The 18106-nt window shown below is 40.3% G+C and overlaps 1 protein-coding gene across 1 annotated transcript; it reads right to left on the reverse strand.

The window, feature by feature from the left end:
• Nucleotides 1–2387: 2387 nt before the first annotated feature.
• On the reverse strand, nt 2388–16657 carry LOC100224002 (cytochrome P450 2J4). Its single transcript, XM_012575617.5, has 9 exons — nt 15670–16657; nt 14523–14685; nt 13440–13589; nt 10996–11156; nt 8642–8818; nt 6431–6572; nt 4497–4684; nt 4183–4324; nt 2388–3522 (listed from the first exon to the last, which is right to left on the reverse strand). The coding sequence occupies exons 1-9, from the start codon at nt 15838–15840 to the stop codon at nt 3344–3346; spliced, it is 1473 nt and encodes a 490-aa protein (XP_012431071.3). The 5' UTR covers nt 15841–16657; the 3' UTR covers nt 2388–3343.
• Nucleotides 16658–18106: the final 1449 nt, after the last annotated feature.

An 18106-nucleotide genomic window follows, 5' to 3' on the forward strand; every position in this document is an offset into this window, starting at 1 on the left:
ACTACTTAGGAGAAGTATCCATGTCATGGCACCTTCACACTTTCACAAAGGTAATAAATCCAAATAAAACTGTCCTATATTTAAGTTTCTTTGATTTGGGAATACCTCTTTCTTAGCTTGCTGCAGACATCAGTTTGGACCTGGTGGCATCAAGAAATTAGGCCTTACCCAGGTCTGGTGCTCTTACTGACTATCAAGGTCCTCAATTAAATATTGAACAGTACTAGATGCAGGACAGAATCCCATTCAGTGCATCCTTCCAGTTTGACATGGTACTATTCATATGCATTTCCTGACTTTTCCATGAAGTTTTATCAAGCTTCAGGTACCCCACATTTCCACAGAATTTGTGAGATAGTGTCAAAGCTACAATAAAGAGCAGTAAATTACGTTAACAGATTCTCTCTTGAAAACAGACCTCTAGCAATATCATCAAACAGAACTAACTTTGACATTATTTGGTGAGTACTGACTCTGCTTTCTTTCCAGTGCTTACAATCTGATTATTTGTAGCATATTCTGAGAAGTGCAATCAGGCTGGCTGATTTATAGCCCTGCAACTTCTCTTACCTTCTGAAGAAAAGGAAATGTTTGATCTTTTCCCATCCTCCACAGGTTTTCATTGATAATTGCTAATAGCTCTGAGGTTGATACTGTTCCCCTAAGTGCCCTAGGATGAATCAGCTCAGCCAGTTTGAAAATATCATGTTTATCTAGCTATGTTCTAACTTCTTCCTAGCCTAGACAGAAATCTTCCCTGAACACCAGTGGTGTTGAATGCATTGGCCATTTTCATTGACAATAAAAGCCCAAAAAGCCATCAATTTTCCCATCTGCCAGAGAGCTTTCCTGATATATTGCAGTTCTGAGAAACCACCAGTTTCCTTTTTCCTCATTATACTACTAGAAATACAGCATTTTTTCTTTACTACTTATATTTGCTATGCGTATAAATTTTAAGTGAAAAGGATGTCAGATGAGCATCACAGATTCACAAGGCTCTGAGCCTCTCCAAGAGCTATACGAACCCAAAATCTTCAGCTTTGCCCTACATTTTCTGTATTTTCCTTTATAGCCAGATCTTCCCCTGTATGCTTGAGCAGGTGCAAGCACCACTACAAAAATGGAGCCTGAGGAAGGCATGAGGAATAACAGAAGCAATGAAGAATAAAAGAAAGAGCAATGAAGGATATGTGTGTGAGGGGATGTCTCCAAGACACCGCTTAAAGCTCAGCAGCCTGACTGGAGGTGACATCAGTCCAAGCTGAGAGAGTTGGCACTTATTACAGGAGTGGGAGCTGGGCTTCTCTCAAATCTGCTCTCAGCTTCCTTGGTCTTCTGTGGCAGCATCAGCCAGGCTTTAAAAAGGCTTTTAAAAGCTCAAAAAGACCAGGCTTTATTAGAAGATGAGCTTAAGTAAGTAACTTTTTAAAAAGATCAGGCAGGAACAGAAATGCAAAGGCTCTAAAAAGCCCAGCTCCCCCATCTCGGTGCTGTGAGCTTCTCTGTGACATCCTGCTGCTGCCATGGCTCACGTGCTGGGCTCTTATCCCTGGGACATTTCTGCACAACGGAATAGAAGCCACCCACAAGCAGTTCCTGTCACGGGCAGGCCCCAATAACCTGCCCACATATGAGGTGCAGAGTGCTCTGAGGCACCCTGTGCTTCTCCTCTTGCACACCTGCACCAGTGGTGTTTCTGCCCCTGGTTCTGGCTTGTGCCACTCCCATGGGTTCAGACAGCTCAGCCTGCTCCAGCTGCATAAGGGCTGTCCTGGCCATGATTCCAGCCCAGGCTCATTTATGAGCTTTCCTCTGGAAGGATATCTGGGGAAGCATGTGGCCATCAGGAGTGACAGCATCACAGAGCAGAGACGTTAATGCTTGCAATGCTACTGATGTTTCCAGCTTCATTTCTAAGCAGCAATGACAGCTCCAACATCCCCAAATCACAGTGGTTTCAGCTGTGCCTTATCTCCCCATGCACACATGCAAATCCACACAGACTTTGACATCAGTTTCTACCAGGGTACAGTTTTCTGTCACATAAAATGTCAGGATGTGATCTTCCATATTTCACTAGTGCTATCCTGCCATTTAATTTAATAACAGCTAAATATCAAGTGGTTACTATTTTGATACTCTGTTCCATCAGCCATTGAATTAGAAATAATGAGACAAATCTAAAGTTGTGATTCATGGTGAACTGCCCAAACTAATCTCAATCACACAGCAGATGACGTTGAGTGATAACTGATTTAACAGATGATCATCTGTTCAGCTGTCCTGTCCTCTCTTGCAGAAACAGGAACCTTAATGAAGGACAAGTTCACTTATGCTTTACGAGATTTTTCCAAAACAATATAAATACTTAACATGGGAAACAATTCTTTCCTTTCTGCTAATTATAGACTCTTTAGTTTTATTTGACTAGTATTTGTTTCTTCAGAAAGCTGAGACGCTGAGGTGTTTAAAAAGCCTCTTTGGCATTTTCCATGAACATTTTTCAATTTACCATCTCAAACCAAAGCAGGTTCCTCACCCAAACTGTCCCTTGGGAAGCTCCTTGCACCTGGTGTAGCAGCTGCCCATTGCTGATCCTTAAAGAAGTCATGCATGGGAGCAAACAGTTGTTAGAAAAGACTTTCCAAATATTGACTTGTCAGACTTTTAAAATGCTGGAAGTGTGTGCCCCAAAAGAAATCTTCTCTCTGTATCTTCACTCTTTTTCAGCCTGCACATTTTCACTGCTGGACTCAGGTATTCTCTGCCACGTTTAAAGATGCCTTACACATGTTCTGCTGCATCAAATCTAGACCTTCTCAGTAAGCTGTAAGTCATCTATAAATAAAATCAGTTGTTAAGTTTTCCTTCATATCTTTTATTAGTGACCATCAACAAAAAGTTGACTGAAATGTTGTTATTGATGATAGTGACATCAAGAGGCAGAATTTTACAGGTATGTTTTTCCAATTGGCTTTTGGAAACAGGATAATGAATTAATTAATTATCAGAGCTAATGAATGAATTTTTGGAGTCTGGCAGTCAATTTTGTCATTTGCTCACATATTTACACCTGCCAGGCCAGACAGCAACTGCAAGATGCCTTTATAGCTGAGAATGATGGAGTCTTACAGACCAAAAGAATTTTTTACCACAAAAAAATCACCTTTGTAAGCAGGTAATAGGGTCTAAATAAAATTACCTACTGTAGACAAAAGGTGGCTTTTGAACTAGAAATTCAAATCCAATACAAAAAGCATTATATGGTCTCAATAGATACATTCAGAAAAATCAGAAAGATGTTTCATAGATGGTCTGTGACACACTGCGCATGTCCAGCCTAGCGTGGGATGGCACAGACGCTGTAGGGGTGGGGCTGCAGAGTGCCCCCAAAAATGGGCTCAGTGTTGATCTTGGTCACTCCCTCGGGGAGGCGGAAGGTGAACGCCCGCAGCAGGCTGGCAAAGAAAATGAAGAGCTCAGTCCTGGCTAAGTGCTCCCCCAAACACACCCGGTGCCCTGCAGAGGAGAGAGGGGAAGGACAGTGAGGAAATAAACCCGGCCTCCAACAGCAACAGTTGTCATCCTCACACAGTGCAAAGGCATTTTTGCCGAGTCCAGAATTTCTGTTGGACTTAGTGCAATCAATGACACAAAGCTTCATTGATGTATTTCTTCCTTCAAAGAATGTTGTCTGCAGCTATGGATAACCTATGTAACCCTTCTGCTATGTAACCCTTCTGCTCCTTTCAATAATCTCAAAAGCCTCATCTTCATTTGACTGACAACTTTAAAGGAATTCATTCCACCATGTAAATGAAGAATAAGGATCTACTTTTCCTGGGAGATGTCATGTTGTAGTGTTGAATGCATAAAGAATCAAGAGGACTGCTTAAAAGTGCTTTCCATACATGTCTGGTATGAAATGAGTGCCTGAAATCAATAGCCGGAGAATGTCCTTCCAAAAATAGGGCAAGTTAGGTATATATGTTTGTCAGGACACCTCTGATTTTTCATGTTATTATTTGTTCAGTAGAACATATGTTACTGAAAATAATTGTTGATTTAAGCACTATTTTCCAGAAAATTTTAGAATAGACAACCAATAGGTTTTTAATTGACATCTTCATTCTACAGTCCCCATCCAAACTGTTGATATTTGTGCTGTAGCCCACTTACCTATCGAGAATGGTAAGAAGGCGTCTTGGGCCACAAAGTTTCCATCCTTATCCAAAAAGTGACCAGGGTTGAACTGTCGAGGTGTTTCCCAGTGCTCTGGGTCATACAAAGATGAAGCAATATTTGGAAGAACTATGGTGCCCTGAAAGGAGAAAAACATTCATTCTGTTCCTTGTTGGCATTCAGACCATGACCCAAAGGCATCCAGCCCCCCTTCTACTGAGGAGAAAGCCCAGGCACAAACAGATTTTAATCTACACCGTGCTCTACTGATGCAGGAAAAGCCTGTAGCAACTGAGGAACTGTGTCTGTACCTTTTTGAGGGGAAAGCCAAGCAAGGTTGTGTTCCTCACACACACCCTGGGCATGCCAGTTGAAATAATGTTGCTGAAGCGCTGGATCTCATGAATCACAGCATTTGTGTAGGGCAGCTCTCTCCGATCCTCGTAGCAGATTAACTTGGAGGGACCCAGAACAGCATCCAGCTCCTTCTGCACTTTCTCTGTGGAAAGTGTTCAGTTTCAGGCAGAAAAACATATAAAGTATTTTCAGTAATTTCATTTTTGAAGACACTTAGAACTATGAAAACAACACCATAATTAATTTAGAAAAGTAAGTAAATTTTTATGAAGAAAAATAAAGCAGCATGATGTTCCATCAGCTCAAACATATGAGAACTCTGCTTCTGGGTCTGAAGTTATTTGATCATAGATTAAGAAAAGACATTTGTTGCTCAAAAATTTAAAACTAAGTGTTGCCTTACTATCACAAATCCAAGAGATAACAGATTTATATTTGGGTTTTCTTTTGCCTAGGTGCCTCAAACACCTGCAGCCAGTTAGAACATTAACATTAGCTCTCTGAAATTTATGCCAGGTGAGTCTGAGCCTTAACAGTCTAATTCCTGTTAAAAGGACATGGTTCTTACACAGGGCATCTGTTAAGTAAAGCACTGCCAACTAGAACAAGGTCCAAATACCATTTAAAAAAACAGATCTACTGCTTGGCATCTACCTTTTAATTAAGAACAGCTTGTTTTAAATTACTTATTGCATGGGAGTCTTGGGGGCATTAACAAAAATAAAACTTTTGATTTATAAACTTCAAGAGAAGCAGTACACACCTAATAAAAATACCTTAGATTTTTAATAAATGATCCTGTCTTTTTCAGGCTTTTTGAAGCAATAGAAAGATGCAGGGAAGTCCATTCTGCATTGATCAGTCTGTGCCCATTTACATCAAGCATGCCCTGTGACTGCCAGCAGTCCTTCATTAAATTGACAACAGAGATTTAAGCACCTTGCAGAATTTAAAATGTACGTTCAGAAATATTTTTAAGCAACTTCCTTCTATGAAGAACTATCTTGCAGAAGCACTTGAGAATCCAGGTAGTTTGAAGTAATCAGTCACTGCATCATATAAACACACATATATCTATTCCTGATTCAGTGATGAGGCAAAAACTTCTCCTTATGGCACAGAGTGGAACACTGTCACTGGATGTCAATACAGGAAAAATATGAATGGGTTCAAAAAGAAGCCACCAATTAATTAAATGAGGACAGACATACTGGTGTCAGCTCATTCTGAGAGCCCTGATGCAATGTATTACTCAAGAAGCCCAGGAAGATCACTCTGCACATACTCTGCTTTCCCAAACATGTGCAATATTTAGCTAAATAAAATTATACAGGTGAGTCAGTGCTTTCATAACCTTAATTAGAGCAAGTGATAGCAAAACTTGTGATAACATGAGATTAGGCAGAATTTCTTGTCTGACAGCTACAAGCTGACCAAATTTTTCTTATCTTCATCTCTTTCATCCATTTAAAATCCTGTTCTCCTCTAACTAGTTGCACATATTCTGCAACCTGTGAGATTTCTGTTATCCAGCATAAGACATCTTTCTTCCTTTGGTTTTCATTCAGTGTTCTTTGAAAGGGATTGGTGGTTATTTAAAAACTAGACTTAAAACCAAACTTCTTAAATACACATAGAGGTAACAGAGGAGCCATCTGTTTCCACTCCTGACTAGAATAATGTCTGTTGCAAGACACTCAAATACATCAAAGAGTTAATTTAATCCCTGGATCTACTGATGCTGCCTAGGGCAGACTTACAAGTACAAAAAGGTACATGTGCCACTAGACATATCAGTATCTAGGAATAATTGCTGATCCATGAAAATGCTATGGAAATTGTTTTTCCTATTGCATGGGAGATATCTGTGATGAGCTTATCTATTCACCTTGGATGTCTGGGTTTGCCACCATATAGAGAAGGCCCCAGTTCAATGTAGTGCTTGATGTCTCTGAGCCACCCAAGAAAAGATCATTTATAGAATAAATCATATTGTCTTCATTGTATGTTGACCCAGGTTCATCTTTGGACTGCAAATGACAAGAAAAGTTAGAGACTTATAAATGAAAGTTAGAAAAAACAGAATCAGATTTAATGTGATTTTATAACTGATTCCAAGCTGCAGTGTCTTCTCCTTATAGGACAATATAGAAAGACTGCTAAGGAATGTTAGATACCTCAGATGACTATCAACACAAAAATAAACATTTCACAAACAGACAATGGTTCCATTCTTAATCACAAAGCTAAATCATGTTCTTTGTAAAAAAAAACAAAACAAAAAATATATTACTTTATGTAATGTTTATGTGCAAATGGTGGTTAACTTAGAGTGTTTCATAGTTTCATAAGTAAATCTTCCTCTAAAGATGTGTATCAGTGTGTTATTCTTCCTGTCTCAAGTCACAGCCCACCACTCAGTTGTTCTACCAAGCAATACAGTGACCACTGCCTGGGATGGGTAAAGTTCTTAACCTGTGGCATTCAGATTTCTTGTACACAAGGGTAAAATGACTCACGTACAGCTGCTCTGAGGTTTTGCAGTTTTCAATTAGGAGTGTCAGGATGTGTATGTATACACTGAAATTATAAATAAACATGGCTATGGTTTGGGGTAATTCATTGTCTATATTTAGGGAGGTTTTGCTCAGGGGTGTTGAACATTTATCTTGCCAGTGGAGCAATTGAAAAGGAGAGATGCTTCTCCCTGCTGTAATATCATCTAATCTTTTTTTATTGGCCCTGTTCACCTATTACAGACAGTTCAATTTTTTTAATAAACAAACTTGGATTATTTCCACCCAGCAGAGTCCCAGAAAAGCTCACTGAAACAATTTTTGTTACATTGATGTTCAAGTCTCATAAATCCTAGAACAGCTTTAGAAACAGTCAAATGCTTTGGAAGGCCAGGTGTGTTACTGTGCTGATATTTAAAAAAAAAAACAAAAAAAACCCAAAAAAACCCAAACAAACAAAAAAAAAAAAACCACACCACAAGAGGATCCAAGGAGCTAGAAGCCATTGAGGCTGACATCCACAGTGTACATAAGAATATAGCAGCTGATATGGGAATTGAACAATAAATAATTATCAGGGAGAGGTAGATGACTGCTGCAGCCCAGCAGGTTGTGGCTGTCTCTGTTGCTGCTAGCAGCAGATGACAGGGGTGAAAGGGACATTGGCTGTCCCTGCAGGACAGCACTGCCACCAGGAACAGCAGTCACTGCCCACTGCCTTTGGCTCCCTGGGCCATTCTTGCCTTGCCATACCCAAGTAAGAGCAGTCTTATCTTGTCACTTCCTCCTCTTTCTCCTTTTTCTTCCTGTCACCAAGCAGAACAGGAAGAGGAAAATATCCTGCCACAGTGGAGAAGAGGAGAAAGGAAAAGTGATTTAAGTGGAGGTAGGAGTCACAGAGGGGAAGGGCAACTGATAGTCCAGGGATCAGGGCTGGGATCCAGTACCCAAGAGATTTGTACAAAGTGATCCTGGTGTGGTCTAGAAAAGGGAGAGATCTTGTGACCTCCTACAGCCCTACAGATTCCCACCTACCTCTACTATGCCTGCCTGACCAAAATGCCCTTATTTGTCCCAGTTCCTTTGTCTGGTTGACACTTCACTGACCCTGCACTCTCCTGTTCTCCAGTCTTGTCTGAAACACTGCTGACTCCTAGGTTATTTCTCCATAACATTTCTCAAAATCCAGCTGTCCTCTTGCAAATTCTCTTGGCAAACCTTTACTGGAGAAATATCGTAACCAGAGCATCCCACTCTGTCTTCCAAAGGCCTTCCCAGCTCTCTTGTTGTTCATTTAGCAATTCACAACTCTTTCCTGTAGACCTTCAATCACTTTACAACTTGTGCCAATGAAAAAAAAAAAAAAAGCAGTATATTAACCTGCCCTTTAATGAAAGGATTGCAAGGTGCTGTGGCATATCAATGATCGGAAAGGATTTAGGAAGATCCTGGTTATTGTTTTCACATTACCATATCTAGAAAGGCAAGAGATTGTGGTGATTCAGACTGGTTGTGATGATTCAATGGTCCATGTTGACCTTTTTCCCCCATGACTGTATGATAGGGCAGAAAAAAAAACTTACTTTCTCAATGTGATCTAGGTAGAAGTCAATGAAATCCTGCGGCTCCTCTGGTGTCCCCTGCTCTGTGTGCATTCGGATTTCTCTCCGTGTAAAGTTGCTCAGGACATCATAACAAGCCAACACCCTCTTGTGCGGCCCAGGGAGACGACTCATCAGCCAGGGGAAGATTTCATAGAGCTGTGGGAGTGACACACAAGAGGTTCTGCAAAGTCTCTATCACAAGAAAATGCACTAGGAAGGTCTTCTTCAAAGAAAGGTAATGATCATGTTAGTTTAGGATTAGGGTCTCTTTAGTAAAATATCCTGACAAAGACTGCTCTTGGGCGTTCAAGCTGTGAAACCTAAACTGTATAATTTCTAGTTTTGATGGTAAGATTCAGAGTTCCACTGGCTTTCAGCTCAATCACAAGAAAAGCTAGAATTACTGTAACTAGAATGAATGGTATTCATCTATGCAGTTATTGATATCTTCAATTGCATTCAGACATTTAAAAAGTGAGCTCCTGCCCTCCAGTGGAGAGTACCGGGAAGGGAGAAGCAAAAGTTGGCAACTCCTCACCAGGATGCTCGCCAGAGCAAGGACTAGCTCCCGGCGGCTGCTTTACAGCCTGGGTAACCCCCAAAGTGCTCTCTACCAATCGATTTCTCCAGGTCCCTCCATGAAATTTCAAATATCTGAAACACAGAAAAACTAAGGAACAGCTACCTGAAAATTTTGAGTACTGTCCTCTAGAAAGAAAGACGGGGTTAGCTGGCACAACTAGATTATTTTTTCCTTCTGTTTTACCATTTGGGAAAATCTGGCCTAAGAAATAGCTGATTTCAACCTATTCTGATAGCTAGAAAGTTAATTCTGGTTTCCAGCCTACATTTATGCCTGGGTAATCTGTCTATTATTGTATCTCAAAGATACAATGTTCTCTTAATAGTTCTTTTTCTGCTCAAAATATAATTCCATTGTTTATTTAACAGCAGAATTTTTGTCCTTTCTCAGCCTTCATTTTGCTGAGCTCTTCTTGTACTCTTTTAATCACACTACAGAAAGCACATTGTTAGGTGTTCGTTGGAGTGTGGTTGAATTAGATAAACTGTACTTGTATCTTCTTAGGAAATCAGTTCTTACTGTCAGACATCCAATTATCCATTAATGATTGCCTTAAAATAAAAAAAGTACTTGTCCAGTCCTTGGTAAATTGACTTAGAACTTCATATCCTTTTTGGTTAGCTCCATCTCTGGTATTTTTTTATTGCAAAATGTGTTCAGAATCCTTAGTCACAACTGTGGTCTGACTAATCACATAAAGTTGCCAACTTTGCATAATACCGTGTACTTGTCACATCTGGGAGGTGGGGAGATGGTGGCCATCCTCTGGAATGGTTTGAGCTCCTGTTCTTATTTCCCCAACAGTATCTTATTCACCAGACTAAATCAAATCAAAGCTAGGATGGGAAGCAGAGAAGAAAAGGAGATATGTTCTCTGTCATAAAAGCAGGTATCACCTGCCACCACTACACTCAACTTTCAGGACCAAAGCTAAACTAAGCAAAAGGGAATTTGAGCATAACTCAGTGAGAAGAATATTCCATAGGATATGGGGAGACATGTGCATTCCAGGAATTGCTAGCATATTCTATATTAAAAAGGCACTCATAAGATGTATGGGACAACTTCAGCAATGGAACCAGAACTCCCAGGAAATTTTTAATTACTACTGTGTAAAGCAGGCTTCTAGTGTCAGATGGATCATTGACTCCCAGATTGTTTCATTTCCAAGCTTGCAGTTATATTTGCTCTCTTAGCATTTCCTCCCTTCTGCTGCCTGTGCCTGGAGCTGCTCCTCACTCAGGGTGAAGGAGCAGAATTTCTCAGGAAGCCTTCAAGTCTGTGTCCTCCAGAAGAAATGGAAATAAGTAACCACAGGCAAAACACTTTGTATTTGACACATTACTGTCTCTATTGACTGTGTATAAAACAGTGTCTAAACTTGGCATGTGAGTCACACTTTCAGACCTGACATTTAATATTTAGGAATCATGATGTCCAACACAGGAACCTGTGATGTGCAGGGGCTGGGAAACCAAGTAACAAATATGACCCAGGAGCAGTCCATGAACCTGTGCCTTACTGCAAAGATTTAGGGCAAACTACCACAGTAGCCAAAACACAGGAGAATGAACACAAATGCCCAAGGCTGGCATGTGGCGCTTCACCATCCCACTTTGAGAAAGTTCACTGCCCAGTAAATCTGCATGGGGCATCACTCATCCATTCCAAAACCTTGCCCAATAAATCTCAAATCTGCATGTCTCACACTCTGTCTTACTCAGAAAAAAACAACAGATCATTCACTTACATGATGAAAAAAGCTGCCCCCAAACTTGAAGATATGTTCTGTAGCTTTTATCAGCTCATGAAAGGCCTCATCTTCTCTGGAGAAACGATGTCCAAACACGACAGAACAAATTACATTTGAGACAGAATGGACAAGAGGGAAAGAAGGATTCACAGGTTTCCCTGCAACCATAATAATAAATATCACTGTTCATGTCTCCTGCTTTAGTGAAATGTGAGAATCCTCTAAGTTACCCACAGAACTTTCAAGAAGGCATTGCATTACACAGAGAAGCAGCAATATTTTTTCAAAATCGTAGTATCAGACTGATTCCTCACAACCATGTTGCAATCCCATAAGCCCAGGAATGCGTGACACTCTAAAAAAATGCCAGATGTGTAAAATATTGCATCATATGATAGAGCAACTTTAGAGGTAAAGGAAAAAAAAATCTAAGCAAATTCGCTTTCTCGCAAAATCAAAATACATCTCAAGTATGGGAATGACTGAGAACATTGTGGACAAAGGGAACCTGAGGGTAGAAGAACAAGAAGAGAGGCAGTTTTATTTAGCAAGGACAGAGAGGCATGCAAGGCTACTGCCTGACCTTGCTGGAGACATACAACCTCCAGTAAGATAAAATGTTGTAAACTCCTTTCAACCAATTGTGTCAACAGTATAATAACTAATTTCAAAGCAGTTATTTGAAACCTAATCCCAAGAAAACTATTTTGTGACTATGGAATATATGACCATGAAAAACTCTATTTGTGTATGTATTGATGCAACTGCCCAACACCCAAGGCATGATTCTGATTAGCAACTTAACTGTTTGTGCTTTTTTCCTTGCACACATGGTTACATCTCAATCTCTCCTAGATGTTAAACCATGGGATTTAGCTCAATCTAATTATTTTTAGTTGATACAACGCTAGCCACAACATGTCCCGATTTATGGTGCCTTCACATAATGATCAGTATTGGGAAATCCAACTTATATGATCCTAACTGGGTTGATCAGGGTAGAACCTTGTAATGAAGACAAGATTCTAGTCAGTGCTTTAGAGAGTGTGTGCAAAAGGCATTACGAGGCTTAATTCATCAGCATTGATTTTGTCTCTTTATGCATCAGCCCCATAAAAGAGCCAAAAATGTGTCCTTGAGCCAAAGGCCGACATAACCCTGGGCTGCATTAGGAAATGAATCGGGGGTAGGCCAAGGGAGGTGATCCTTCCCCTCTGATCAGCACTGGCAAGGCCCAGCTGAAGTTCTCGCTCCAGCTCTGGATTCCTCAGTATGAGGGACATCAGCATATTAGAACAAGTTGAGCAAAGGGCTGTCAGTGTGGGTGCTTGGCACCAATTGCCAGTGGATGGAAACTGTCATCACCCCTTTATTATCTCACTGTAAAACTTTCATACCTTCTCTTTGTGAGTTGTCAAGGGCAGCTCCTTGCAACACTGACTTCTTTTCTCGTTCTCCTGCTTGGCTGGCTGACTTCTTCCTGTCCCTATCCCAAACACCTGACCCTTTCTGTCCCTAGCAGCACACACTAATCCTTGCTGTCCCTAGCACAGCCACCTGACCCTTACTCCTCACAGCAGCACAGCAAACTGACTCCAACTCTCCACTCAACCAGCTAACCCACTATTTCATAACACCCATCCTTATTGGACACAGCTGTGCCCTATTAAAGGCAAGGCTGTTCCTACTCTTTGGTAATTAGTACAGCTGCAACTCCTCAGGGGTAAGATTGCCTTTAGGACTATCTCTATTCTCCTACAATCCATCCTCCCTCAACAGGCCATAAGGACAATTAAGGAATTGAAGTGTCTGGCATGAGGGAGGCTGAGAGAGATGGACTATTTAGTCTGGAGAAGGGAGGAGATAGGGAGATATCTAAATATGCATAAATATATGGTGGAGGGGTATAAAGAACATAGAACCAGACTTTTCTCAGTGGTATCAAGTGGGGCAACAGGAAAAAATGTAAATACATTAAATTTTGCGTAAACACAAGAAGTATTTTTACCATAGCACTCACTGAACAGTGGAACAGGTTACCCAGACAGGTGGTGAGGTCTCCATTGCTGCAGATATTTACAACTCTGCCCTAAGAAACCTGCTCAGATTGACCCTTCTTTGAGTAGGGGTTAAGTTAGACCATCTTCAGAGATCCCTTTCCACTTAGGGTGCTCTATAATGTAAATAATAAATAAGCTCTGGTTTTTCTTCTCAATTTTAGTAGTTTTGTAAATAATTTTGAGCAAGAACAGTCTCCTTGAAAACACAAGATAGACTGATGGCTTTGCATTTTCAGTCCATTCCACACAGACAGTGTAAGACCCTGCACACTCTCTTGTGGAACAAAAGCTGCCCTCAGTTTCAGGACAGGACAGAGAAGTTCATACACTAAAGACATCGGACTAATGGCAAAAATGTATTGATAGTTGTTGCAGAAATACCTTTCATACTTGCAAAGAAGTCTACCAGGTAGTGGGCTTCTTCTTGCACTCGGTACTCCAGACCTCTTTTCCCCAGACCAAGGTTGCGTAAAGTCCTCAGAGCAAACCTTCTCTGCTGCTTCCAGGTGTGACCAGTTGCCAACATAATTCCTGCATCCATTAAAGGAAGAGCTCTTCATCATGCTAATATTAAACATAGACAAAGACTACATCAAAGGATTTACTAAGCCACAGAATATAATTAAACTCTTGCCTTGCCTGTGAACACAAAGGCACCAAGGAACAGCTGTGACCTGTAACCATGTTGGTAGGGCTGAAATGGGCAAACTCAGCTGGGAATAAGATGATTTGCAGGATTAAGTTTGATCCCAGACAATCAAGTGCCACAGGATATCTCAGCTGCTTCTCTAGATGCTCTTTGCAGTGCTTGTCTCACAGTTCCTGCTATGCACGAAGCTCACCTGAATCAGGATAATGACTCTCGTTAAGGGAAAATGGGAAAGAGGCAGAAGACTGTCCACAGTCAGACAGAAAAGTTCTTGTCTGCAGGGCAGGAAAGTTCAGTATTTGGTCTTTGGGAGTTTCTAGTGTGATTAGTGGAAGGAAACCTATAACAAGGTTGAAACAGAAGCACACTGAATTTCTAGGTGCAATTGTGCCAGCAGGAAAGTATTCCCAAAAGGAAGGGAATGGGAAGAAGATCCTACTGTCAAATTCACTCTTCATGGAGAATGTCATAGTGGGAGGCAGCTTGCCCAGGACAATGAATCGAGGTGTTTCCTGCTTTTTCTCTATTTCTCTGTGACACAACTTAACCATTGCCTCATCTCATCACCTCTGAATCTGGCCCACTGGGTATTCCATAGAATTTATTATGAATCATTTCCCTCTTGCTAGTATTTTCCTCCTGCTACTCTCCAAAAGTCATTTCACCTCTCTGTACCTTGCAGTCCACCTGGCAGTCATTCCTCAAAGACAAACCCTGCCTCTCTGCTACCTCTGAAGGTGGCCACAAGCTACAAAAGAGATTGCAATTTATCAAGATTACACTTCTGTGTACTATTTATGTCAGGAATTTCTCACCTTTTCCTTTGGCCATTGCTCTGAAGAAAGGTGACACCAGCCTGCCAGAAACATCTTCAGGGTGTGTGGTCATACCATCCTTCACTGCTTGAAATCCATTCAGTATAACCACTGGGGCCCATCCAAACCATAAGGTGAATATGTTGCCATAAATTTTTGCCAGCTAGAGATGGGAGAGAAGCCAGAAAAGCACAGATTAAATCCCACACACTGCAAATAGATGATGAACCTGTTTTTGCACTGATTACAGGACCAGCCCTAAGGTGGAGTGATGTTCTCCATCTTTCCTGCCAGAATACAATTATCACTGAGAAGCATAAATGTCTTTTCCAACATTCACTGTTGGATACACCTATGTATTCCCACTTTTCAGAGCCACATGACTAAGTCAAGAAACATTAAGTACCTTTTATTACTGTATATAAGCCAAAGCTCAGTTAACAATCAGTCATGGGATAAAGGGTATTTTCTATTTATTAATTTATTTCAAGAGAGTTTATATTGTTTGTACAAGTAAAGTAGCACAAAAGAGCTGTCAGAGGAGTAATTATTTTAGAGACTGGACTTCTTTCCTCCCATCTATTTTTGATCCTGTCAATACAAACAAGCTCATACACACAGAGTGCAGGGAAGTATCTATTTACTGCTTGAGCTAGAGAGTGCCAATGTTCAGAAAGCTAAAAATCCATGCTGTGAAAGTATTTTTTTTAAAATATTTTTCCCTAACTCCAAATCTGATATATAATCCCTAAATATATTTAATCTTAAATTATATCAATTTTCACATGAATTTGTAAAATATAGTGGCAAGGGGCAATAGAAAGGTATCAAGTTTCACACAAATTTCAGTGGAAATCAGTGTTAAACAAGGATAGGTTTTGACACCAGAATGACCTTCACATATTCAGAAATTCCAATACCAGTTTCTTAGCTTAGCAAACTACTTTACACTGCAATATCTTTTTCTTATTTTGCAAACCAAACCAGCAGTTCTGAACCAAACCAAGTGTGACATCACAGTGTCCAGTTAACAGTTACAGTACTACTAAATGGACTTTTGGGAGAGGATGTTTTCACATAGCAAGCAACTTGAGAAAGGAGAATCACAAAGACTTTTAGACAATTAGGAGTATCTGGAAACAAGTACCTGCATGAGAAGATCACGATCAAACTGAAAGTTCAGCTGTATCAGTGTCCCAAAGACTGGGAGAGGGACTGGTCCAGGAGGAAACCGTCTCCGCACTCGCTGCAACTTTAAAAACTGCGTCATTAGAAGAAATACAGCCACTGCTACAAAAGCTTGAGTTATGCTCAACATTTTAGTGTCTGCTTTACCAGCTTGCCTTTATTCAAAATTGTCTATTGAAGCTATTGAGGCTGGTTGCTAAACCAGTTTTTTCATCAGAGCTTGAATTCACATAATAAATATTCCCCGCCTCTTTATTATCAACCACTCCCTTTTTGTTCCACTCATTATATTCTCATGCTTCAGCATATTAATAGATGCACACCCTTCTTCTTCTCATCCAGATTATACTTATTCCATATGGATCACAGGATTTGTAGGAATGGTATCTTAAAAGACTAGGGCCAAGATTTTCCAGGCAATGAAGATGCACGTAAATTCTCCATCTATTTTTTTTCATGCCAATTTGGAATGGTATGTCTTCTTACAAATACTCCAAGAATGCTTTTAGAAAAGCAATAGCCATACATACAAATTAAGCAGGAAAATGTAAGTGGACATTAAATCTTGGAGTTTTTAAATTGGTTTGTATATATTCCATGTTCACGTTATATCTAGTAATGGCAAGGCTGATAGAAGTTAAAAGTCCACATTTATCTTAAGATACATATACAACTATTTAATGCTTAATACAAAAAGCAAAATTTGTTACACTCTTGAATGTAACTGAAAACATAACTGGACCAATGTATGACCTCACTTTTTTTCCTAACATATTAGCACTAGGTAAATTCACAAGGGTTTTTTTCTGCTTCTGCATGTCCCTGTTCAGTCTTTACATAAGGTGGGTACCCCATATGATTTGAGAAATCAGCAGAAAGTATGTGAGATAAATAATGAATATTCATAGAGGAAGTACATCTAGTGTTAAATATACCGATTTAAAAGAAAAAAAAATTAAAAACACAGGAAAAACCTAGTAGGGATCTTGAGCTACCACCAGAACGAAGGGCCTCAGCAAGAACTAGTCATGACATGAGTGTGGATCCTTGGAAACTTGAAAACAGAATCTGTAGCCAGGGCTCTTTGCCAGACCTCAACACCAGCAGGAACCACAAACACAGCACCAGGGGAGCTCATATGCTGCAATCAGACCATGGAAACCTCACAAGAGGGATTCTGGGCACCACGGGATCATTGCAGTCCTGTATTACAGATCCAGACTGAAATGCTTCCCTCTCAAAATTGCCCATCCCATGAGAGCAAAGCACTTGTAAAAGAAACATGTTTTCAGTCATCTTCTGAGGAAACTGCCAAGACTCGCTTCTTGCAAGCTGACTTAGGGACAGAAACTATTTCCAGATTTTGTGGCTCTAGAACACAGAAGACCATTATCCAGAAAGAACAGCACACAGTTTACAAACTTCCAGATCAATTAGCCTTCAACCACAGCTCTTTGTTACCACTAATGAATAACTGATTAATGTGTATTAACCAAGGGATGTTTATAGGTTTCCACATAAGCTTTGTTCGTGTACACTAAAAAGGTGATTTTTCAAGACAATAATTTCTAATTTATCTCTCTCCTTCAACAGGGAAAGTAACATTCTCTTTAAAAAGAAATTTGTTAAGTTTTGTCTTCTCTATCTCCAGTGTAATCTCACAAATTCTGCTTCAAATTCTCCAATTTATCAGAACTTTTAATTTTGAGTCAATGTAATACATTACCTTTTAGATATTAGAAGATTTTCCATCTAAATGATTTTTCATCAGGAAAAATAATTTTTGTCCACTGGAATTTAAACCCCAGTGCCTTCACCCCACAAGGGCTGCAGTCTCACACCTTAAACCAGTGTTCAGCTGGAGCCAGCGTGGAATACAATTCTCTCACACTGGAAAAGGAAGATGACTATGGGTTGGTTAAGATCTGAGGCATGGGATTTATCTTACTATATTTGATGGAAAATGTATTTATGAGATAGCCGAGGCTCCATTTTCTTAATAATTACTAAATGCATCCAGCAGCAGCACTTCTTCAGCACCATCTACCAGCTATTCTTTAGGATTAGTGATTTTTAACCTGCCAAAGACAAGCAACTGCTGCCTCCCCTCCTGGATCCAGATGGATACAAATGAATCATTCTCTTACCAGTTTAGAGCTGGAATAGGGGGATGTTTGTAGGTCCAGCATGAGGGAACTTCGTACAACCACCCAAATGGCAGGACATGCTGGACATGGGTAGAACCATCCCATAAAGGTTATCCTGTGGGGGAACAAACTGCCAGCCCAGGTTTCATCCTGTAGGCACACCCCTGCCTGTTAGACTGGGGTGCTTTAAAACATAAGGTGGGCAGAGGCACCTGAAACAAATACAGCTGTGATAATGATGTCCTGGAG

The sequence above is a fragment of the Taeniopygia guttata genome, chromosome 9 (genome assembly GCF_048771995.1).
Source record: "Taeniopygia guttata chromosome 9, bTaeGut7.mat, whole genome shotgun sequence".
NCBI classification, from domain to species: Eukaryota; Metazoa; Chordata; class Aves; order Passeriformes; family Estrildidae; genus Taeniopygia; species Taeniopygia guttata.